Raw genomic sequence first — 25,412 nt, 5'->3', positions numbered from 1 at the left:
GATGTCATCCCATTTAGTCATTTTAACAGAGCTCTGTGGTGAAGTAGGATTATCCCCCACTTTTACAAGCTGAGGGAATGGAAGATCAGAAAAGTAAGCTGCTTGCTGAAAGGGCGGCCTGACTCCACAGTGCTCCTTCTGCCTTGCTATCCTGCCTCTTGTGGCAACACAGAAAGATGACAGCTTACCAGAGCTTTACTCTAGACTCCAAGTTAGGCAAAAAATAGAGTATTTTTAGGTAGAGCTAGCCAAAGAGTTTTTTTTTTTTTTTTCTTGCCAACCTGCTCTCATTTTGAGCTCCTTATTCTGTGGTCACCTTGGATCCTAGGGGTGCACTCAAGCTAGGCTAAAAGCTACTTCTTAGCTACCAGGTCATTTTGATGTGTGCACAGGATAAAAACAGAGTATCAGGACTTCTTGGGAGTCCTATTTCAGTCTTTGGGTGTCATCTTATTTGATTTCACAAACAGTACCACTAACTGTTTGTGACCGATGTGTTTTAGGCTTCTGGGAATAACAAGCATTCTAGAGTGTCACCAGGAACTTCCATAGAGACACCTGAATCCATTTTATAACTCTCCCTATGACTCTCAGAGTACTTTGGACTCTTCAGAAGTTTTCCTCCTCACTGTAGACATGAAGGGGAAAATGAGAGGGAGAGCTCAATCCCATGACCCTAAGATCATGACCTAAGTCAGATGCTCAACCAACTTCCACTGAGGCACCTCAGGCTTATAGGTTTGAGCTCTGCACTGTGTGTAGAGATCACTTAAAAGTAAAATCTTTTAAGAAGTAAATGAAGTAAACTATAGAAGGGAATTTTCTATATAAAGATAATAAGAGGAACTTCAAAAGGAGAGCATTGGGCAGCCCCGGTGGCGCAGCAGTTTGGTGCCGCCTGCAGCCTGGGGTGTGATCCTGGAGACCCGGGATCGAGTCCCACATCGGGCTCCCTGCATGGAGCCTGCTTCTCCCTCTGTCTGTGTCTCTGCCTCTCTCTCTCTCTGTGTGTGTCTATGAATAAATAAATAAAATCTTTTTTTTTAAAAAAAAAAAGGAGAGCATTAAGCAGCTTCCATTATCTCAGGTTCAGTGATGAATGTTTATTAAGTCCCTTTGTGCCCTACTACAGTCAGTGCTTGGTGCTATGCCTGGTAGAGGTTACCACCACGCATCAGACATCATCTCGTCCTTGAGAGACTCGCCATCTCCTAGGAAAGACCGATGCTCTATGCTTTTACAGGCAATTGTAAAACACCAGGCCACATTTGCAGCAACATGCTATAATGGAGTACTAACCAAGTGCCTGGGAGAACAGGGGAGGGGTGAGTTCTAGAGGAGTTTAAATTGCCTCAGGGAGGATATAAGATTTGAATCCTTCCAAATGAGAACAACTGTAACTGAGTTGGGACAAGAGGAGGGGCATTCCAAATGAAGAACCGGTGTGGACAAAGGTCCAGAAGTGGAGAATGACAGTGTGGTGTGAGGAATGGTATGAAATCCAGTGTGGCTGGAGAGTAGAAGCCACAGGAGTGGGAGAGGAACATGTGGAGTCAGGCAAGGGCCAGAATGTGGAGTTTTTTTGCAAAACCAGGCTGAGGAGTTTGAATGTATCCTGTGGGAGCAGTGGGAAATGATCAGATCTAGGATTTGATTGAGTAATGTGGAGATCAGAGATGAGAGGAATGGAAATGACCCCAGCCCTAAAACTTTGGGCAAGTTGGAGTGGATGAGAACATTGGAGAGGGCAGTGTCAATGGAATAACAGGATAGGAACCCAAATCTCAAAGACTGGAGAAGTTGAGAAAGTACGAGGCGGTGGCCCTTTTAAGAGGTTTGATGTATCTTTTCTCAAGAATAGCAGCAGCTTGACAGATCATTCTCCAGTATGTCCTGTGGGCATTTTTCTGAATGGCCATACTGTAACTGGAGACACTTTTTTTTTTTAATATTAGATTAATTCAAAAAAAGAAACCAGTGGTTCACAGAAGAAATCACAAGACAAGGGTCCTAAAACAGGATCAGTAAAAAAGGAGAAAGCAGTGAAGCCGGAAGAAGGTAATGACCTTTTTCAAGATTTTAGATTATCATTCAAGTTTATCAGAAAGTATGCCAAGTGGTAATTCATAATGTTTGACAGCATTGTGTGTTGTAGAGTCTCTTGCCTTATATTTCTGGAATAACAAACTCTTGTATAACTTTGGGAGACCATGAGGCGTTTTCTGTTTGCTTAAACAGACCAAAGCAGTAAGAATGACCTTTAATCCTCTTCTCTACACATTGTGGGTCAGGTGTCTGTAATCATAGCTGAGTCATCTTGAGTAAGGAAAAACGGAATGATGGGTTGAGGTACACCCTTCCTCCTGTGATTGACCTCTGCTCTTTTAAAGTCAGTGCCAGTCTATGGGGCCGCCTGGCTGGCTCAGTCGGTATAGCATGTGACTCTTGATCTTAGGGTTATTCGTTCGAGCCCCATGTTGGGTGTAGATATTACTTAAAAATAAAAATCTTAAAAATAAAATAAAACTTGGTGCTAGTCTAGGCAGAGATGCTCAGCACCAGCAATGCCTATATCTTCAATGGCTCCGTTGTTAGAATGATACACTCATGGCTTTTTCTGATGAGGCTACAGCAGGACCAGGCTGAAGAGTTACAGCGCAGGTTTTTCCCTTCTGACTTTCCCCAGCCAGAGTCCTGGCTCTGGTTTCTTAAATCCCTTATCTTATCAACTAAAAAAAAATACTGAGTTAGGAAGGCTATTTATAATACCTCTGGCATTATCACCTTTGTGAACTTTAAGTTGCCTATCAGTTTACCAGAAAGAAAGAAAAAAGAATGCAGCCCTGTTTTAAAGCTCTCCTTTTGTTGTGTCACCATGTCATCTCATGTTATGAATCCAGGACTTCTGAGTTTGTGGCTGCTTTGACCCTGGGCCTGTTTTCATTTCCTTGTTCTTAAAACTGCACAGATGTTTGCTGTTAAGAGTTGACCATCCTGATTTAGCACACCCTGCCACTTTTCTTTCTTTCCTTAAACCGTGTATGAGACTTTGAATTAGGTGTGATTTAAGATACCTTTACGCACACAAACTCCGCACAGAAGGCTGAGTCATCTGTCAGTTCCTGGCAAAGGCAGTATTAAAAACCCCAGAAAACCCTGAGGGAGCATTTGTTCTCATGCAGAGCCCCTGACCTGGATACTCACAACTCTTCAGGTACTCCAGGCACGTGAGGCTTGTTCCAAGATAATTAAATGTTGCCCGTGATAGAGAGGCACTGGCATTTTGTAGGGCTGTTTCTCTGGGTTAATGCATCAGCATCAGTCACCTGACCATCCCAGGGAGCCTCCAGGAGGTACCCTCCTCAGCTGATTGACACGGCCTACTGAATTTACCTCCCGAAATGTCAGCCCCATTGCCATGACCCTGGTTCTGGCTGCCATTATCTTGCACCTAGAGTGTTCCCGCTGCTTCCTTTTAAATCTGTCCTCTATGCAGAGAACTGAGTTCTCTGAGACCAACCGACTCACTCTCCTGCAGGAAGTCTTGTGGCAGCCTCTCATTTCAAAGCAGTGCTTTCTAATCTCGGTCCTGATAGGGCACACATAGAAAAATGTCATCATTTGTATGGGACACTGGGATGCATAGATGAGGCTGCTCACTGCTAGAGGTGGCTGATCCTGCCAACCACAGCCTGGAAGTCTGATTTTCACATGTGTGGAGCCCACAAGAAGTTCTTGTCTGAAGGATGAAGTTCAGATACCTTTATCCTCTGACCACGGCCTCCTTGGTCATCCTTATCTCCTGCCACTCTTCAGGTGCACTTCATGTTCTAGCTTGCTGAACTGGCTGGCTGTACATACTGCTGTTTTCCCACCTCTGTCTCGGGGATCACCTTTGCCCTCCCTGGTTAAACCTGCTGTGCCTTTTGAGGCTATACAGAAAGCAGAAAGTCTTCCCTGAAACAGCTCCCCCAAGGAGGTTAGGTACACCTGGATGTTCCCATGCTGCCCTGCATATATCTCTAGCATTGTATTTAGCATATTTTATTATAATTATCTGTTTTATTTTATCTGTCTGTCCTACAGAAGAGTCCTCCGCCAGATTTCAAGGGGCAGGGACATAGTCTTAATTGTCTTTACTGCTCCAAGGCCTCATCCTGGGCCTGTTTCATGGTAGTGCTTAGTAGGTGTTAAATGGAAGAATATTCTAATAAGGATGAAGTAATTCTAATTTAGATCCATGTGAAACTAGGTTTTCTTTGATTCTGCTCTTCTATAGGTACTTAGTTTTGGGAAAGTAGCCTTTTCTTGCTGAGTTCATGTGTTTTGTTTTTGTTTTTCCTACTTAGGGCAGCTGGTACAACTGGAAGAAAAGGGGCAGGGTTCGGTGCCCTGGTCAGTGTATGGTGTCTACATCCAGGCTGCTGGGGGCCCCTTGGCATTCCTGGTCATTATCTCCCTTTTCATGCTGAATGTGGGCAGCACCGCCTTCAGCAATTGGTGGTTGAGTTACTGGATCAAGCAAGGAAGTGGGGTAAGGTTACTCATTAATGGGAAAATTATATGCCTAAGAATGTGGCTGTTTCTTTGTGTTCTCTGGCTGTTCTTAGGAAAACCGCTCTAGTTTTCAATTGAAAGAACTAATGAACAAGGATTACCCGGGATGAAAAACACAAGCCCCTAATGTAATCTCACAAGATAGTTGCTCCCTTGGGACGTTTGGGTGGTTCAGCAGTTGGGCACTGCCTTTGGCTCAGGTTGTGATCGTGGGATCTGGGATCAAGTCCTGCATTGGGCTCCTGCGAAGAGCCTGCTTCTCCCTCTGCCTGTGTCTCTGTCTCTCTGTGTGTGTGTGTCCCTAATGAATAAACAAATTAATCTTTAAAAAAAATAGTTGCTCCCTGATCAACTCATGGAGCAGTAGGACACCTGAAGGTTGTCTGCCTTCATCCACTGGAAAAGAGAGAAGTGGGGGGCAAAGCCTGCCTTGTGTTTGCCACAACCAGCTTGCACAGTCATTATCCTGCACCTTCCTTTGAGCTGAGAATGGCCCTGAGTAGGAGTTCTTGGCTGCCCTTAGGAATCTTGCCTCACAGAGCCTTGCCTCCAAACAGAACACCACAGTGACTCAGGGGAACAAGACCTCTATGAGCAGCAGCATGAAGGACAATCCTCTCATGCAGTACTATGCCAGCATCTACGCCCTCTCCATGGCAGTCATGCTGATCCTGAAAGCCATTCGAGGAGTGGTCTTTGTCAAGGTAGGCAGTGGTGGCTTCAGTGGTGACTATGTGGTGAGGCTCCAGCATGGCCTCTCTCAGGTTATTTCTGAACAGGGGAGCTCCTCTGAAGCAGGATGGCTGTAGCTGAAATGATCTGTAGCCCATTAGTCTCAGCCTTTTCTTAGTACCCACCTCTTTCTTCCATGACCCTTTGCCCCTCTCCAGCTTTGGGAGTGGATGTCCTATGGAATTGTGATCTGGATAAATAGGAACTGAGTATTCCTGAGTCCCTGAGTTTCTGTGCTCTGATCACTTTGTCCCCTGCTGCTAGGGCACACTGCGAGCCTCCTCCCGGCTCCATGATGAACTTTTCCGAAGGATCCTTCGAAGCCCTATGAAGTTTTTTGACACCACCCCCACGGGGAGGATTCTCAACAGGTTTTCCAAAGACATGGATGAAGGTATTTCTCACTGCTTCTTTTATGCTCTGGAGCACAAGCTGCAGCTTCTTGTGCTCTCTAGCCTTCTAGGTGACTCGCCAGGTGTACACATCTGTCCATCTTTACACTCTTGAGAGAGTGTGGTAGTTGCTGGCATCCACGCCAGGAACATTTTGCTTTTGGACTTTCTCTGGGTTGCAGCTTGTACTTAGGCTAAAGACCCATCTGATTGTTTTCACCTGTTGTCTAAGTTCTCGTTCGATTTCATTTAACCTGAAAACAAGTTCAGAGGACTGAGTTTGCATAAATGCTTTGGATGGGAGCATCTGAGATTCCAAAACATGTTTACTTCGAGGGTAGTACATTGGATGTTGGACACCTACAACCTCTGGCAGGTTTTCTGGATGCTGCATGGGCTGTGCCAGCACCAGAACTTAAATACTTCTCATGGCCCATAATAATAATAATGGCACCTGATATTTATTGAGGGCTTACTGTGTAACCAGCAGTGTGCTGAATGTTCCAGATACATTATCCTAATCCTCACAGTAGCCCTATTGGATGGGTATTGTTTCACCCACTGAATACATGGGAAAGCTGATGTCTAGCAAGGTTAAATAACTTGCCCAAGATTTCACAGCTATTAGATAACAAAACTGGGAATTGAGCCCAGATCTTTTCACCCTAGAGCTAATGCTTTTAACTATCACCCTGTGCTGCCTCCACAGGAGTTTGTTTCAGATGTTGATAAGCCAACAGAAAGCCATGGCTGGAGGTAACAAGGGATCAGAACCATCACTGATACACAGAACTGATGCATGATATAATCCCATTTCTGCTAAACACACACACACACACACACACACACACACACACAAATGGAGAAAAGATGGAAAGAAAAAAAAATCAGTGATACCAACATGTCTGGGATTTTTATGAAAATACTCCAGCCAAAAGTGGGAAAAAAAAGTGGGAATAGGAGATAGCCCAGAGGAGATGAAGAAAACCCAAAGGGGTTGGGTAGCCTAGTAAACCCAGGAGGGGGCCTGGGGGAGAAAGATCATTTAGATTTTCTTGGAACAAGAGAAAATTAGATCAACCAGATTTCTAGATTTTTCTTTGATTTAAAAGACAACAGACATTTCAGAAAGAGAATTTGTGGAATCTCTTTGTGTTTATAAAAAAATTTTGGCCTCATTTTTCCTATTTGTGGATCCCAACAGTCTGACATTTGTTCCTTTATGGTTTCTCCAGTGGATGTACGCCTGCCATTCCAGGCCGAAATGTTCATCCAGAATGTCATCCTGGTGTTCTTCTGTGTTGGAATGATCGCTGGAGTTTTCCCGTGGTTCCTGGTGGCAGTGGGACCCCTCTTCATCCTCTTTTCAGTTCTGCACATTGTCTCCAGGTAAAGAAGAAGTGTTCATGTCTCCCAGGGATGAAGCCAGGGTTGCTTGTCTACTGCTCTGACACAGAACTCATTCTCTCTCCAGGGTCCTGATTCGAGAGCTGAAGCGTCTGGACAATATCACACAGTCGCCTTTCCTCTCCCACATCACATCTAGCATACAGGGCCTTGCCACCATTCATGCCTACAACAAAGGGCAGGAATTTCTGCACAGGTCAGTGCTGATGGTGGCCGGAGGGCTCCAAGTGGAGTCAACATCCCAGCATTTAATAAGCCTAAGAGGCCTTTCAAGGCCAGAATTGGGGATTGGAAAGCTTGTTACCGAGAGGATTAGTGATCTAATGGTCTCTGATTAAAATTCACTCACTTCCCAGAAGTCCTTTTGAAGCAAATGAGAAGACAAAAATATAGGTTTGGAGTCTATTGGCTTTGGACTCTAAATGGCTATAATTGAAGGAGGTTCTTTTAATTTCTTTTTCTTTTTCTTTTTGGAATAGTGAGGGTCATTGACATTAGACTGACATATTAGCTACTGAATATGATTTAGATGAGAAATTTATATACATAGACTGTCATTGTGGAGATTTATTGTAACAAGAGATTGGAACTAACTTAAATGTTCTTCGAGAGAGCTAGTTAAATAAGCTATGGTATACCCATATAGATTATTATGTGACCCTTAAAAAGAATGAGATAGGGGTGCCTGGGTGGCTCAGTTAGTTAGGCATCTGACTCTTGATTTTTGTCTCAGGTCGTGATCTTGAGATCAAGCCCCGTGTCTGGCTCTGTGCTGGGCCTGGAGCTTACTTGGGATTCTCTCTTTCCATTGTCCCACCCACTTGTGCATACATTCACTCTCTAAAAAAGAAAGTGAGTTTAGGTTAAACAATTCAAAAAAATATTCCTAACTTTAAGAGAAATACAGTAAAATAAGCTCCAAACAGGTATATGTACATACATACATATGAATACATTGAAGTGTATTGAAAAAAAATGCTGAGAGAAGATACAGCAGAATATTAACCCTGGTTTTAACTGAGTGGTGAGAATACTTCATTTTCTTCTTTACTGCATTTCCTAAATTTTCTCCAAACATCTTATATGAAGAGGAAAAGTGGTTTTATCTGTCTGTGTGTCTGTCGGTCATCTGTCTCTCTTAAAGCAAAGCATTATTTGCCTGGCAAGACTTCCTGCTTGGGAGTTCTAATTATGGGCAGCCTGGGTGGCTCAGTGGTTTAGTGCCACCTTCAGCCCAGGGCATGATCCTGGAGACCCAGGATCGAGTCCCACATCGGGCTCCCTGCATGGAGTCTGCTTCTCCCTCTGCCTGTATCTCTACCTCTCTGTTTCTCTGTTTCTCATGAATAAATAAATAAAATCTTAAAAAAAAAAAAAGGGAGTTCTAGTTATATGTGTATGTGACACCCAAGCCTTTGGATGGGGTCTGTTCTGCTCCCTAGGACCCCTGCTGACAGTAGTGTCTTGCTCCTTCAGTGGCAAAGATTGTCCAGATCTTTTTTACTGTCATTTAATTTCTGGTTCTGTGCTCCATGGTCTTGGAAGCAAGTACCATTTTACCCAACAGCAATGCCTCAGCAGATGTTTTCTACTTGACAATGTTCAGTCTGCAAGTTTATCTTTCCAGGTCTTAGGGCATTTCTGCAATTTGCCTATGTAGCCTGTCTCTTTGAGGAAATCACCCCAGATTTAAGATATTTTCTAAAGCTTAACCAACCTCTTTATTTGGTCTCCTTTCCCTGTGCATTTGTTGTACTTTCAACATAGATATTTTTTCCACTAATATTTTGAACATGTTTCTTTGAAACTAAGAAAACTAGAGACTAGTAAAACTAGAAAACCTCAAGTTGTCCTATGTGTGGCGCCTGGAATCCTTTGTAGTCCTTAGGTTCCCATATCCTCCTAGTGACAAACAGGAAATACTTGAAAGCGCTCTATCCGTAATTCACCAGTGCTCTGACATCACCCACTCCCAGGGTACTGTGGTATTTTGTTTGTCTCTTAGGTGTTCTGTCTCCCTCACAGGTACCAGGAGCTACTGGATAACAACCAAGGTCCTTTCTTCTTGTTCACGTGCGCAATGCGGTGGCTGGCTGTGCGGCTGGACCTCATTAGCATTGCCCTGATCACCACCACTGGGCTGATGATCGTTCTCATGCACGGACAGATTCCCCCTGCCTATTCGGGTCTTGCCATCTCTTATGCTGTCCAGGTCAGTCTCCATGCCCGGGGCTGGAGCATTACCTTTGCTCACTTGAGTCCTCTGCAAAGCACGGTAGGGGGCTCTCCCTAAGTCTTTGACTCCTAGAGCCTCTGCCCACCTGCTTTGCTAGTAACATCCTGGACTTGGCTAGGGTGGGGAGGATGGGAGACAGTACGGGTGGTATGTAGGAACAAAGGGATTTAAGGCTGTTGCACGTGTTTAAGAAATAGGTGCAAAAAATTAAAAAACAAAAAAACAAAAACAAAAGAAATAGGTGCTATGTATTTAGAAATAAACATGATTTTGAAAATAGTTTCTTAATTATGGGTTTCTGTGTTCACCACCCTCTCATCTCTGGCCTCTTCCTGGTCTTCTAAGAAATACTATGTCTTCAATATGCTTCTTATATGCATTTTATTATCAGGCCTCTGATTTTCCCAAAACTGTTACATATGCAGACCCAGCCCCTAGGGATAGTAGATGGTCTTAAATAGCTCAGAGAATAATTGGGAACTTGAACTCTAAGTATTTTGAAGATGTTAAAGAATTATGATTAATTTTTTAGATATCATCCTGGTATTGGGCAATGGTATTGTGTTTTTAAAGAGTATGTGTTAGAGGGATCCCTGGGTGGTGCAGCAGTTTAGCGCCTGCCTTTGGCTCAGGGCACGATCCTGGAGACCCAGGATCGAATCCCACGTCGGGCTCCCGGTGCATGGAGCCTGCTTCTCCCTCTGCCTATGTCTCTGGCCCCCCCCCCCCCCGTGACTATCGTAAAAAAATTTTAAAAAAAGTATGTGTTAGAGAGATGCAAGCTAAAATAAGGATAAAATGATAGGATGTCTAGGATTTGCTTTCACATACAGAGGGTGGTGTGCTATAGATAAAACAATATTGTCTATAGGTTGACAGGTTTTTAAGTACTTGGGAGTTCATTATACTGCCCTTTCTACTCTTGTTTATGTTTGACATTTTTCCATATCAGAAAGATCAAAATAAATAAGTAGCCATGAGAACCAAGAAGAGATATATATCTTTACAGATTCCCAAAGATGTCTGTCCATGTTACACAGACTTAGTTGATTATTTGTTTTTTTTTTTTTAATATTTTTTTCTTTATTTATTTATGATAGTCACACAGAGAGAGAGAGAGAGAGAGGCAGAGACATAGGCAGAGGGAGAAGCAGGCTCCATGCACCGGGAGCCCGACGTGGGATTCGATCCCGGGTCTCCAGGATCGCGCCCTGGGCCAAAGGCAGGCGCCAAACCGCTGCGCCACCCAGGGATCCCTTTTTTTTATTTTTTTTTTTATTTTTTTTTCTTTATTTATTAGTTGATTATTTGAAGGGGGAGAATATATGTTGTATGCACTGTGGTTCAGGATCCTCAGTCTGAAGCACACAGGGGTTCTGCATTCTCAGTAGTTGCTCACAGGTTGATAAATATCTCCATTTGTTGTGATAGCCAGAGCAGGTGCAGGCTTCTCTGAATGAAGCCCAGAAGTTACTCAGCTGCAGATATGTGTACTGGAAATGTAAGAATGGATGGAAAGCCTTTGGATACAGGGAAGCCAGTGCCAGCAGTACCACAATGCCACCTGCATTCGCTGAGAATTACAGTTGATTGGGGGATAATAAGCATTGTGTTGAACATTTAGAGAATGACTTGGTCTGTAAAACCAGCTGCTGCAGGTGCCCAATTCAGTTCATATATTGAACTGTCATCCTCTAGATGGAAGAGGTTTTCTAGTGGTGTCCTGACATGTGTTCATAAGGAATTCTTTCTTGGATTTTGCTTCTTGTTAACCAGTTAACGGGGCTGTTCCAGTTTACCGTCAGACTGGCATCCGAGACAGAAGCCCGCTTCACCTCAGTGGAGAGGATCAACCACTACATCAAGGTCAGGATGCTAAAGCCTATTACTGTGGTCCGACCCTTCACAGGGTCCTTTCACCCTTTGGCTTCCTCAGGGGGCTGTGCAAGGAGGATGCTTTTTTTCTCACAAGGGAGGACCAGCACTCTCTTCAACATGTGTGGAATGGAGAAGAGATTATCCTAAGGGTTTCTAAACGTTCTTGTGAACTGTCTGATTAAAGGATGTGGGTTCATCAGCTAATTTACAAAATGTCTAGAATTTTGTTAGCTGACTACTGTAACATTTTCCTTAACATCGTTTAAAACCATGTATTGTTTTAAATCTTACTCTACTTCATTTGTTCTTACCTGGGGCTGGCCATCTGTATTCCCTGCTGAGCTTTAGGCAGAGATAGACTTGGGCCTCACTCATCTCTGGAGATTCTGATACAGTCAGTCTGGGGTGAGACCCAGGCTTCTGAAGTTTTAAAAGCTCCATAGCCAATTCTAAACTGCATTCATAGTTTAGAAACCAGTTAACTTAGTTGATACCAAGATGAACTGACTCTTCCCACACCTTGCCTTAGTGACCCCTGCAGTGTTGCTGGGGGTTACAGCATCTTGCTGCCATGGCATGTCCTACCTGGAACTCTGAAGGCAGTTTTCTATAGAGAGAAGCAGAGGCACGAGTACTTAAGATTCTCCAACTTAACTCAGTTCATAGGAGTTACCTATTTTGTGGATTTCCCAGAGACTTTATCATCAATTTCCAAATAATTGAATAATGAAAACATGGTTTTGAACTAGTATATTATGTTCAGCTGAGAACTAGTGTATTATGTAAACTGCATTTTCCAGCAGACATGCTTCACTGAATTGTTTTGACAATGAACCTCATTAATTGTAGGATATTTCTTAAGCTTACAAATTATTATTATTTTCAGAAAGAATGGCAGATGGCTATCTAATATATCTGCTAATAGCTGTTCCTTTTATTTATCCATTGGCTTCTTTGCCCAGTGCTCATGTCTGTGGACGATATGTGTATGTAGCATTTAATATTGCTGTTGGTGAGAGTCTCTTGCTGGAGAAGTCAGGGTGATGGTCAGCCATAGTAGAGTGGACTCTGCACAAACCAGTCACATTTCTGAGGAATGGCTCTCACTGCCAGTTCCTAGCCTGGATGCCACTGCCAACATGGAGCCCTTCCAGTTTGGAGTTCAAGACTTCAGGCTCCACCTGCACTCACACCCACACCCCTACCCCTGCCCAGAGCACCGTAGCCATTGGCTTTCACTTCCCCATAAGGCTGTAAAGCCCTATGACTAGTCGCCAGAAAATTTCAAAACATTGCAAGGTGTTGGTAACAAAAACTACCCAGTTACATTGAACACAGCATTTTAAAGCTGGATGGATTTTCATGATTCTTTAATCCAGTCCCCATGATGAGAAACTAAGACCTAGAGTGAAGAGGTGATAGATATACCCAGATCACACAGCAACTGGTAGCAAATTGGAATTAGGTCCTATATCTCCTGGGGTGACTGATAACATCCAAATGCCAGGATCTGATAAAATGCTCAGTAAATGGTAGTTTCCTTCCTCTGGGTTTGGGCCATTGGCTTTCAAATGGTGGAATCTTGTTTCAAGTAGAATATTTTGAAAGAATTCCGATAAAAAGTGGTGTGTTTGAGGAGCTCATGGAAGACTTCATGTGCCACCCTTGACCTTCAGTTTTATGGAGAAATTCTGTAAGATAGAAAACAATTTGAAAGCCGACTGCCCTCCCCTAGATGCTGCTTGGTGGCCACTGTAAACTGCTAAGTGTAAAGTTAGTCACTATCATACTGTCTAGTTTAGCAGTAAGAAGCACTTACTGCCAAGAGCATCTCCCATAGGAAGGGAAGAGAGCAGCAGCTGCTTCTGTGTGGGCTGTTGTCTGGGTTTTATTTCTCTTCAGAAGCCTTCAACTCCCACAGAATCTGGTCAGTCTGACCCAGTCACTTCTGTCTCCCCAGACTCTCTCTTTGGAAGCACCTGCCAGAATTAAGAACAAGGCTCCCTCTCCTGACTGGCCCCAGGAGGGAGAGGTGACCTTTGAGAATGCAGAGATGAGGTACCAAGAGAATCTCCCTCTGGTTCTAAAGAAAGTGTCCTTCACCATCAAACCCAAGGAGAAGATTGGCATTGTGGGGCGGACCGGATCAGGTAAGAGTATGCAGAGGCCTCTGGGGAAATGTTTGAACCTATCTGAGTTAAGTTTGGGGTCTGTGATTTGCTGTGTATTGAATATTACTCTCATTGCTTCAAAGCAGCTCTGTATTAATGGTATCTCTGAAGCCAATTTTCTCAGTGTATTCTCAACTTTGTTTTTGTAACACTTAGTGTTTTTTCTGATCATAAAAGTATACATTCTCAGTGCAGAAAACTTGGGAGTATATAGCAAAGTACAAAAGGAGAAAAGCACCCTATCTCCACAACCCAGAGATAATTACTGTTAATACAATGGTGGGTATCTTGTCAGGCTTTTTTTGTGTGTGTGTGAAAATTTTATTTATTTATTTGAGAGACAGAGCACAAGCAGGGGAAGGAGCAGAGGGAGAGGGAAAAGCAGACTCCCTCCTGAGCAGGAAGCCTGATGTGGGGCTGGATCCAGGACCAAGAGATCATGACCTGAGCCGAAAGCAGCTGCCCAACCAACTGAGCCACCCAGGCACCTCTTGTCAGCCTTTTTCTATCTACAAGTATGTTTACAAAAACGAGGTCATTTTACAAACACTGTCTCATGGTGTGCCTTTAAATCTTTCAAATATTTTTCTATGTCCATTAGTGGCCTATGACATGAATTCTACACAGCATGATATAAAATTCCATTTTATGGATGTACCATAATTTGTATTTAACCAGTCCCCAGGACACCTGAGTGGCTCCGTGGTTGAGTGTCTGCCTTCAGCTCAGGGTGTGATCCCGAGGTCCTAGAATTGAGTCCCACATTGGGCTCCCCATGGGGAGTCTGTTTCTCCCTCTGCCTGTGTCGCTGCATCTCTCTCTGTCTCCCATGAATAAATAAATAAAATCTTAAAACACACACACACACACACAAAACCAGTCCGATTGTAGGGCATTGATGTTGTTGGCAATTTTTCACTATTATGAGTAGTACTGCAGTGAATATGCTTATTTCTGTGAGGTCAAAATACACAAAAAATTTAAGTCATCTGTGACATATTGCTAGTGTTGCCTCATGTTTATCAGATGCTAATGCAGCTCTAAATAAGGAACCTGTGTTAAGACAAATTATTTTCTTAAAATAATAGTTTCAAAGAAAGCTTCTCATATTACTTCTATGCCCTTTAGAATTCTAGGGTCAAGACTTGAGTAATTCATTTCTTTCCTTCTTACCTTCCTCAATTCAAAGATTGAGTCTTGTTTTCTTTTACTAACTGGTTTACTTGGTATGAGAAGTCTCCTCTGGTTAACTCCTCATCAGTTTTTGGGCTCCATACTTCCTTGGCATCAAAACTCTTCTAGCTTTGTTTCTCTCCATTATAAAAAAGAAGAAAGAAAGCCTTGTATCGTTTCTAGCCAATTTACTTTAAAGAACTTGCTAAGATGAGAAGAAAAAGCCATTTCTTGCTTTCTATTTGAAGGAGTTATTTCATGTCCAAACAATACACTGTAAGTTTTTTATGCTGGAAGGATAATGGTCAGCCAAAGAGGGTGGCTGTCCTCAAAGCTCTTCCTTTGCTTTCTCCCCCAAATTCCCTCCGCTACATTGGCTCCTGGGGGTACACTGCTCTCCTGAAAGCTCTGACTGATATCTCCTGTGATTCCCTTTAATATGGGTAAGACAGACTGAACTATTAAGACTTTATTAAACCTGGGACGCCTGGGTGGCTCAGTGGTTGAGCGTCTGCCTTTGGCTCATGGTGTGATCCTGGAGTCCCGGGATCGAGTCCTGCATCGGGCTTCCTGCATGGAGCCTGCTTCTCCCTCTGCCTGTGTCTCTGCCTCTCTCTCTCTGTGTGTCTCTCATGAATAAATAGATAAGGTCTTTTTTTTTTTTTTTTTTTTTTTTAGATAAGGTCTTAAAAAAAAAAAAAGACTTTATTAAACCAGGGGTGCCTGCGTGGCTCACAGTCAGTTGAGTGACTGACTCTTGGTTTCAGCTCAGTTCATGATCTCAGGTTATGAGATCGAGCCCCATGTCTGCATCCAGAGCAGAATGTGCTTGTTCCTCTACCTCTGCTCCTCCCCTCTCTCATGTGTGCACACTTTCTCTCTCTCAAATAAATAGATAAAATCTTTTTATTTTTATTTTTTTATTTTTTATTTTTTTGATAAAATCTTTTTAAAAAGACTTTATTAAATTATAAACAGTGACAGAAGAAAAATTAAAAAAAAAAGATTATAAATAGCCTGACTTACAAAGTCTAAACACTAATCCTAACAAGCTTCTTCAAAGACTCTTAGACCATGGACATGACTGTGAGGACTTCATGGCCTCTTTTACTAGTATATGCTATCTAGATCCAGAGAACTATAAAATCTTCCAGTCCAGGTGACATCTTTTGTTAAAGTGGAACAGCGTGGTCTATTTATCTGAGGACAGTTCCTTCCTTAGTTCAGATCTTAAAACAAAGCACTGCCTTGGCAGTGAGGGAGTCCCATTGCATTCCTTAAATGAGGGTAGGGGGCCACTAACCAGACCCCCCCAATTCTGAATAAAGCCATTCACTTGTATGAGGAAAACTCCTCATTAAGAGTCCTGCTGTGGGGCACCTGGGTGGCTCAGTTAAGTGCCCGATTCTTGATTTCAGCTCAGGTCATCTCAGGATCCTGGGATCCAGCTGGCATTAAGCTCTGTGCTCAGTGAGGAGTCTGCTTGGGATTCTCTCTCTCTCTCTTTCTCCCTCTGCCCCCACCACTCCCATCTCATGCCCTCTTTCTCTCAAATAAGCAAATCTTCAAAAATAAATAAATAAAAGATTCCTGCTGCATGGATTTGATTTCCCAGCTCATTTCTAATAGATGGTTGCAAGGATTGCTGCTTTAGGAAGGTGGACATTCCACAATAGCCAAACTGTGGAAGGAGCCTCGGTGTCCATCGAAAGATAAATGGATAAAGAAGATGTGGTTTATGTATACAGTGGAATATTACTCAGCCATTAGAAACGACAAATACCCACCATTTGCTTCAACATGGATGGAACTGGAGGGTATTATGCTGAGTGAAATAAGTCAATCGGAGAAGGACAAACATCATATGGTCTCATTCATTTGGCGAATATAAAAAATAGTGAAAGGGAATAAAGGGGAAAGGAGAAAAAATGAGTGGGAAATATCAGAAAGGGAGACAGAACATGAGAGACTCCTAACTCTGGGAAACAAACTAGGGGGTGTGGAAGGGGAGGTGGGCAGGGGGTGGAGGTGACGGGCACTGAGGGGGGCACTTGATGGGATGAGCATTGGGTGTTATTCTATATGTTGGCAAATTGAACACCAATAAAAAATAAATTTATATACCAAAAAAAAGGAACGTGGACATTTCTCAGGGTCCCCGTTAGTTGTTTGACAGGGGTCTGCCCAGGGAACAAATCCCAACAGTGGAGATATGGCAGTAAATAGTGAGGGCAAGGCAGGGTATTTGAATAGACACTGAATAGACAAAGTCATGAGGCTCTCACAAGAGGACTTTCAGGACATGGAGGCAGGAGAAGAGCAGGAAGGTTGAGAACCAGGCATCTAGCTAAGGTAAAGTTGTCTAACAGCTTAAAACCTGTAGTTCTCTTTATTTTTAAAAGTACGCTCCAGGGATCCCTGGGTGGCGCAGCGGTTTAGCGCCTGCCTTTGGCCCGGGGCGTGATCCTGGAGACCCAGGATCGAATCCCACGTCGGGCTCCCGGTGCATGGAGCCTGCTTCTCCCTCTGCCTGTGTCTCTGCTTCTCTCTCTCTCTGTGTGACTATCATAAATAAATAAAAATTAAAAAAAAAAAAAAAAAAAAGTACGCTCCAGGGGATCCCTGGGTGGCGCAGCGGTTTGGCGCCTGCCTTTGGCCCAGGGCGCGATCCTGGAGACTCGGGATCGAATCCCACGTCGGGCTCCCTGCATGGAGCCTGCTTCTCCCTCTGCCTGTGTCTCTGCCTCTCTCTCTCTCTCTGTGACTATCATGAATAAATAAATAAAATCTTTAAAATAAAAAAAAATAAAAAATAAAAAAATAAAAGTACGCTCCATACCCAGGGTGGAGCCTAATGTGGGGCTTGAACTCACAGCTGTGAGATCATGACCTGAGCCAAAAATCAAGAGTCAGACACTTAACCACTGAACCACCCAGGCATCCTTAAAAACCTATAGTTGTAAATCTAAACCATGGATCTGAGTTGCAGAAAGGCAGACCCAACTATGTCTAATTTTTAGATGGGGGAGCAGGGGTGGAGGCACTATAGAGATAGCTTTTTAAATGTTTATATCCTTGGCCATAGTAATCTCAGATCTGAGAATCTATCCCAAGGAAATCATCTGAAGCAAGAGCACAATTTGAGTACTAACGCATATGCAATAACATTATTATAATAAACTATGTGTCCAACGTTAGAGGACTGGTCAAATAAGTAGGAGGACATCCCTACTATGGAATATATTGTAGCCACTAAAACTTTAATTTGTAAAATTTTTCATAATATGGTTGAGTGCTTGTTATATAATGTCAAGTAGAAAAAGGCAATTATAATACTGTATCTCTAGTGTAATCTCAATTACACTAGAGAAAAGGACTGAAACAAAATGTATCAAAAGTAACAGTAGTGAGATTATAGGAGATTGATGTTATCTTCTTGGATTATTTACATAACTTTTTTTTTTCTTAAGATTTCATTTATTTGAGATAGAGAGGGCATGAGCACAAGCAGGGGGAGGAGCAGAAAGAAAAGCAGGCCCCCCACTGAGCAGGGAGCCCAATGTGGGGCTCTATCCCAGGACCCCAAGACCTTGATCTGAGCCAAAGGCAGATGCTTAACTGACTGAGCCACCCAAGTGCCCCCCTTCTTATATAACTTTTAAGATGAAGATTCAGGGGATCCCTGGGTAGCTCAGCGGTTTAGCGCCTGCCTTCTACCTAGGGTGTGATCCTGGAGTCCCAGGATCGGGTCCCACATCGGGCTCCCTGCATGTAGCCTACTTCTCCCTCTGCCTGTGTCTCTGCCTCTCTCTCTCCCTGTGTCTCTCATGAATAAATAAATAAAATCTTAAAAAAATAAAATTAAAATAAAATAAAATAAAATAAAATATTCAATTACGAGAAGCTGTCCTGCTCATCACTGTAACACTGCCCTCATCAGTTTCTCCCTCAGACCTGCTTTTCTATCACAGGTCCTTATCATGGTGGAGTCATTTATAGCCATTTATTTACTCCTTCCCTGTGTGTTTTCCCTAGAACTGTGGAAGGTCTTGTCTTATTTCTCTTTCAGCTACCATAAGAGGATAAAAGAGAGAGAAAACATCCTGTCCTCTGGTTTGCCCCTAGCTCCTTGCTCTAAGAACTCTGTTCTTACTTTGCCTGAGATGTGTTAAAGCCTGTGTACCCACTCCTAAGGTGAAAAGCAGGCATTTTTCCTATTTACTCTCATGAAAGTATGGTAGTACCTCAGACTCCCTCTCAGGCTGAAGCTGTGAGATTTGAATGTATATACTCGGTAGCTCAGTAGAGTGCCTTTTTTCCTGTTTCTGGCTATCATTTTAGTTATCTTAGTCAATTATCTTAGTTAATCAGATGAAATAATTGCATAGAACTTGAAAAACAGATGATTTTGTCCCAGGAGAATAAACCAGTTTTTGTTGTCACAAAATTTGCTAATTGAACTACTTTTCTGCATATCTTTCACTCCTCAGGCAAGTCCTCTCTGGGGATGGCCCTCTTCCGTCTGGTGGAGTTATCTGGAGGCTGCATCAAGATTGATGGAGTGAGAATCAGTGATATTGGGCTTGCCGACCTCCGAAGCAAGCTGTCCATTATTCCTCAAGAACCAGTGCTGTTCAGTGGCACTGTCAGGTAAGGATCTTGAGTGTGCGTGTGCTTTGTGCTGCAGTTCAGGCCAGATGGGCACTTCAGAGCCCCTGTGTGGGACTACCATCTAGTGGCCTTTGATCTCGTGCTTTTCCCACCACTGGGTGCTTCTTCCTGCAGAAGTAAGGGGCAGCTCCACCATACTAGCCACCTCATTAATGAAACGGGGGCTGAGGGCCCCAGAGCATGGTGGTGAAGAAGTCAGAGAGAGCTGGGCTCAGATCTCTGCTCTGTGGCTTCAGACAAGTTACCTGACCCCGCCTAAGCTCATTCTCTCATCCATAAAGTGGGGATATTATTAAGAACTGTGGTTGTGGGGCGGCCCGGGAGGCTCAGCGGTTTAGCGCCGCCTTCAGTCCAGGGCGTCATCCTGAAGACCCGGGATCGAGACCCACATCAGGCTCCCTGAATGGAGCTTGCTTCTCCCTCTGCCTCTCTCTCTCTTTCTCTCTCTCTTTCACATGAATAAATAAACAAAATCTTAAAAATAAAAAAAAGAACTCTGGTTGTGGAGATTGAATAGGTTCATACAGATTATGCACACACTGACTCTGGCAAATGGTGAGCTTCAGTGAGCAGTAGCAACTGGCAGCCTCATCCCATCATCCTTCATCTTCCTCCTCCATATTATCATCTGTGTCATGTGCGCTCTAAGTTGCAGTTCTCACGGTGGTTTTCAGGCATTGTTATTACTCATGTGTTTTTATTTTCCAATTATCTTCCCCCACCTTTGGTTCTGACTCTGGAATGATGCCTCTTTCTGAAATCTGCCAGGATACCTAAGATAAAATTCCTCCTCTTGATCTGTTAAAGTAGTCATGAAGAAGGAAATATAATCCCATTGACTTTCTCTATACCTTATCCTTCCTCACCCTTAGACTTCAGCTTTTGCCTTCTTGAAACAATGAAGTTCTATGATTCATGTCCATGTCTATTCAAGTTGCTTCTCCTTTGAACTAAAAATAGCTTTAACTATATAGCTGACCTAAATTGGATTCTTTTTTTTAAATTAAATTTCTTTAATTTTTAGCAGTCTTCAAAAAAATTGGTACCAACTTAATTTCAGATAAGCACAGACTTGTCTTTAAAATTAGGTCCCCTCCCTTCCTTTGGAAATGCCACCTGAACTCACTGATTGAAGGAGGTCTGGTAGATAAAATGAATTCCCACCTACCCGCAAGTAGGGTCGACACTCTTGGGTTTATTTATTTTGGCATTTTCTCCAAACACTAATTAGTTTGGGTGGCATAGATTGGATCTGTTGATGATGCTCAGTCATTCCCTTTGGGAACTGAAATAACAAGGTCAAACAAATGTCAGAAGAAAATTAGAATTTATTGAAGACTCGGTTCTAAAATTAAGAAATCGAGAGGTGTCGCCAAATCTGCTCTTCCCTCCCATAAATCTCTATTTTTAGATGCCAGAAGAATGCCTTGGAGAATATAATTGGCCTTACAGTTTTTGGCTCAGGACAAAAGAACCATTTTTTAGTCATCATTTGGAAAAGAATTAAAAACACAGTTTGTTAAACTTGACTCTTAAATGCATTGCCACCCAGAAGCCTCACTTTTCATTTTTAAATTTTATAGCATTTCATTTGGGGCTGTGAATCAGAGGCTTAATGGATAAGCGCTTGTTTTGGCAGCACATATACTAGCATTAATGGTTAAGAACTGACCTGCTGGAATGTGCAGCTGGTGTTCGTAGAATATCATGGAAGTGCAGCTTTCATGGGAGTTGGGGCCATTTGTTATTGGCTCTAGAGACATGATGTTACTTGATGGACAAGCTTATAATTGGTGTGCTACTGCCCTGAGTTTTTAGTTATTGAGCTCAGAGTACTATTTGGGCATTCAGCTGCACAAATTTAGGAAATCACGTAAGTTTCATGTTCTGCTAGCTGTAATTTTGGCTTTTTAAATCGGTAGTAGAGACTGAGGACAAATTAAATCCCAGACCTATCATCTTCCTCCTTTTATTCTCTCAGGCCTCATACAAATCCCAAAGAACATTCAGCTTTTGGTGTTCTTTTGCTTTTCTTAGAAAATTAGAAAGCCTATGACAAATTTCCCAAGGCAAGGACAGAGTAGACCGGCTGTTTCTCAGAGGTCTCCTGGAGACCCTGAACTGAGAAACTATGTTTATTGCCATTAACCAGCATTGAGGGTGGACTCATCTTGAGATACCAACATGCAGTTAAAACATAAAGAACTCTCTGGGCACCTGGGTGTCACAGTCAATTGTACATCTGATTTTTGGTTTCTGCTCAAGTCATGACCTTAGGGTCACGGGATTGAGCTTCAAATTGGGTCTCTGTGCTCAGCACGGAGTCTGCTTGGAATTCTCTTTCCCTCTCCCTCTGCCTCGCGCACTCATGCTCACTCTCTTGCTCTCTCTCTCTCAAATAAATAAATAAAATCTTTTTAAAAAAAAACAAATAAGACAAATCTTAAAAAAAAAAAAAACATAAGGAACTCTCAGAGTGAAAGCAAGATGAAACCGAAATCAAATGAAACTTAAGGTGATGAAATAAAAATGTCTAATTGTTCTCATACAAATATAATCTAAATTACAGACCAGATCATTTGGGGCCATACTGCTCCCTAGATTAGCCGGACTCTCTGTCCATTACAATAGCTGCATCTAGCCCTCCCTTATCCAGCTATAAGGCCTATGTTTCTGTGACTAGTCCCTTTACTGTGCCTCTTGCTGTGATAGCTGGCTCTAAGACAAGAGGTTTCTTCTCATCTTGACCTTAAACATTTTTGCCGACCTTCCCTCCTTCATGGCTCTGACGGTACCTTCCTTTCCTTTCCCCAGAGGATCCTGTGCTTCCTGAGAGCCTTCCCCTCTGCCCTAACCAGCCCCTCCTGCAGTGCATTCCACCCTCTGAGATAGTTGACAGCTCCGCGTGGCTGGCAGTGAATCTGACTCGCAGTAAGACTAAGTGTCCTCAGCTATCACTGTCTGTGAGCCTCACTCTGCTTCCAGGGGCTGGGCATCTTCTCATCACCTGGAGCGTCTCTGTTGGTGGCCATTCATTAGCAAGAAGCAGTGTTCTTTCTTCCTATTCAGATGCACTCTCTCCCTTTTGATCTACCCATGAAATTTTTACTTTTTGAGGAATATTTCTAGTTCCTAACTCAAAATCGTAGCAAAATTGAGCCCAACTGACCCATTCTTCTTTGGTTCATTCTGGGCCCACACGCCTTCACATGGAAGCAGTTAGCACTCTAGGGGGAATGGAAGATGTTCTAAATTTGAAGCAGCTTCTTTCTTAGAAATCTCAAGGTCTGGGCAGCCCAGGTGGCTTAGTGGTTTAGCGCCACCTTCAGCCCAGGGTGTGATCCTAAAGTCCTGGGATCAAGTCCCACGTCAGGTTCCCTGCATGGAGCCTGCTTCTCCCTCTGACTGTGTCTCTGCCTCTCTCTCTCTCTCTCTCTCTCTGTGTGTCTCATGAATAAATAAATAAAAATCTTAAAAAAAAAAAAAAGAATCTCAAGGTCTGGGACACCTGGGTGGTTCCGCAGTTGAGCGTCTGCTTTTGGCTCAGGGCCTGAGGTCCGGGATCAAGTCCTGCATCAGGCTCCCTGTGAGGAGCCCGCTTCTCCCTCTGCCTATGTCTCTGCCTCTCTCTCTGTTTCTCATGAATAAATAAATAAATCCTAAAAAAAAAATAAAAAAAGAACCTCAAGGTCTTATGGTTTTCTCTGAATAATTCTGTTGTTGAAGGGGGCCCCTTTAACTTTTTTTTTGCTTTCTTTATTTCCTTCTTTCTTTCTCTCTCCCTCTTTTTTTTTCTTTTTGTTTTTGATAGTCTTAGTTTCTTTGGAACTTGGGATTTCCCAAAAGCTTCTTAGTCTTAATATGAGAAAATAATACAAAGTCTAGAATAACTGTATCAAGAACACAGAGTGTTCTCTAACGTTTGCTGAAGTCATTCTGGGCAAGATATATGAGAAATATTTACCTTCCTCTCAGTTTTGCTGTGAACCTAAATTGGCTCTTTAAAAAAAGGGAAGAGGTGCTCAGGCCCCACATTGGGCTCAGCGGGGAGCCTGCTTCTCCCTCTGCCTGCCACTCTGCCTGCTTGTGAGCTTTCTCTCTCATTCTCTGTCAAATAAATAAATAAATAAATAAACAAATAAATAAGTAAGTAAGTAAGTAAATAAATAAAATAAAATCTTAAAAAAAGGGAAAAGGTCATTCTGTGCCAGACACTGCTGCTCTAAAGAACAACAGTAATGAATGTAGATAAGCTTATTGAGAACTTAGTATGTGGCAGATGTTGTCCTAAGCATTTCAATGTATTAATTCTTCAGATACTCAAAACTCCATGAAGTAGGTACTATTATTCTGATTTTATAGATGAAGAAATGGAAATCCAGAGAGGTTAGATAATTTGCCCAAAGATAGGCATTTGAACCTGGGCTGTCTGGGCCCTCACACACCACATGCTGTATCCCCTCCTGATGTTCTCATGACCCCCACTCTCCATCACAACCCTGTGATGGGAGGGGTTGTGTTTCCAAAGCCAGAGGTAAGCCTGCTTCCCCAGGGCCTGACTTTTAGTTACCTTTTTTCCCCCTCCAGCATCTTCAAAATCTCCTGAATAACTATTTAGAGCTCCCCTTTTGCTCCCGGATAGCAGAAGGACTGTGGGTCCCAGGTCTCCTGCTCTGAGGCCCTAGGCTGTCCAGGAGGCACCCATCATGATGACAGGCCAGTGTGGTGCAGCAGTGTCTCCCCACGTGTCAGAGAGGCATTCCTGCTTCCTCTCATACTTTCAGAGATTCGTGGCCTCATTTTGCAGTGGCCAAAAGGCAAGCATAGAATACTGCTAAAAATAAAATATGAAGGACCAAAGATGAAAATGCAGTTCTGGCAACATTAGGACCCTAGGACTTCAGACTACTAAAAATAGGTGCCTTCCTGTTCAGATGCCTTTTTTTCTCTATCTATCCACCCAGCCAAAACTCTTGATGTTATGGATGCATAACTTTGCTTTCACTTCTGTTTGTGGATCAGACTCCGGGCCATCTGGCTTCTGTAAAGAGGGTGTATTTTCTTCTATTCCTGATTGAGCTCCCTGTTGAGATCAGTCTGGTGTGGCTTAATGTGTGTATGGCACCTCCTGGTGTGTGTAAATATTCCTTATATATCTGGGACCCATTGCTTGGTTTATGGTGGCTCCTTCCGCTGGTATGATGGGCTTAGGAGGATTGAGCATCAATCCTATCCGTGTTGTCTGCTGAGTCGTCACCCACAGAGAATCTGAAGGGGCAGGCTCCTCAGTGAGCAGGCTACTGCGTGTGTACTGTGTCTGGTAAGAGGTACATGATGGGCTTCCTAGGTGTATTTGTTCCGTAGGGAGGTCACAACAAAGTGCCACAAACTGGATGGCTTAAAACAACAGGAACTTACTCTCTCACAGTTCTGGAGGCTAGATGTCTGCAGTCAAGATGCCAGCAAGATTGTGCTCCCTCTGAAACCTTTAGGAGAGGATCCTTCCCTGCCTCTTCTACCCTCTAGTGGTTTGCCACCAGTGTTTGGTGCTCCTTGGTTTATAGGTGCATTATTCCAATCTCGGCCACCATCATCACATGGCCTTTTCCCTTTGTGTCTCTGCCTTCATGTGACCCTCTCTTATAAGGACACCAGTCGTATTGGATTTTTTTTAAGGTTTTATTTATTTATTCATGAGAGACACAGAGAGACAGACAGACATAAGCAGAGGGAGAAGCAGGCTCCATGGAGGGAGCCTGATGCAGGACTTGATTCCAGGACCCCGGGACCATGACCTGAGCCAAAGATAGAAGCTCAACCACTGAGCCACCTAGGTGCCCCCAGTCATATTGGATTTAGGGCCCACTCTACTCCACTCTACCGAATGACCTCATTTTAATGAATTAATACCTGCACTGACCCTATTTCCAAATAGGATTACATTCTTCGATACTGGGGGTTGGGGATCCCTGGGTGGCGCAGCGGTTTGGCGCCTGCCTTTGGCCCAGGGCGCGATCCTGGAGACCCGGGATCGAGTCCCACGTCGGGCTCCCGGTGCATGGAGCCTGCTTCTCCCTCTGCCTGTGTCTCTGCCTCTCTCTCTCTGTGTGACTATCATTAAAAAAAAAAAAAAAAAAAGATACTGGCGGTTAAGATTTCAACTTCTCTTTTGGGGGAGGACATACTTCAACCCAT

The 25,412-nt window shown here is 43.3% G+C and overlaps 1 protein-coding gene across 2 annotated transcripts in view; it reads left to right on the top strand.

Moving 5' to 3' along the window:
• ABCC5 (ATP binding cassette subfamily C member 5) overlaps positions 1-25,412 on the top strand; it is a 90,575-nt gene that overhangs the window by 55,034 nt on the left and 10,129 nt on the right. For both annotated transcript variants that reach the window (XM_077879851.1, XM_077879852.1), the window contains exons 17-26: positions 1,956-2,058; positions 4,350-4,534; positions 5,115-5,261; positions 5,554-5,683; positions 6,917-7,070; positions 7,156-7,284; positions 9,114-9,300; positions 11,101-11,190; positions 13,163-13,352; positions 19,037-19,196. In XM_077879851.1, coding sequence (XP_077735977.1) covers positions 1,956-2,058; positions 4,350-4,534; positions 5,115-5,261; positions 5,554-5,683; positions 6,917-7,070; positions 7,156-7,284; positions 9,114-9,300; positions 11,101-11,190; positions 13,163-13,352; positions 19,037-19,196 — 1,475 coding nt within the window. The remainder of the gene's footprint in view (positions 1-1,955; positions 2,059-4,349; positions 4,535-5,114; positions 5,262-5,553; positions 5,684-6,916; positions 7,071-7,155; positions 7,285-9,113; positions 9,301-11,100; positions 11,191-13,162; positions 13,353-19,036; positions 19,197-25,412) is intronic.

This window comes from Canis aureus, chromosome 31, assembly GCF_053574225.1.
Source record: "Canis aureus isolate CA01 chromosome 31, VMU_Caureus_v.1.0, whole genome shotgun sequence".
NCBI lineage: Eukaryota > Metazoa > Chordata > Mammalia > Carnivora > Canidae > Canis > Canis aureus.
Note: the sequence above shows the minus strand (reverse complement) of the source record. Positions and strands in the feature narration are given on the sequence as shown.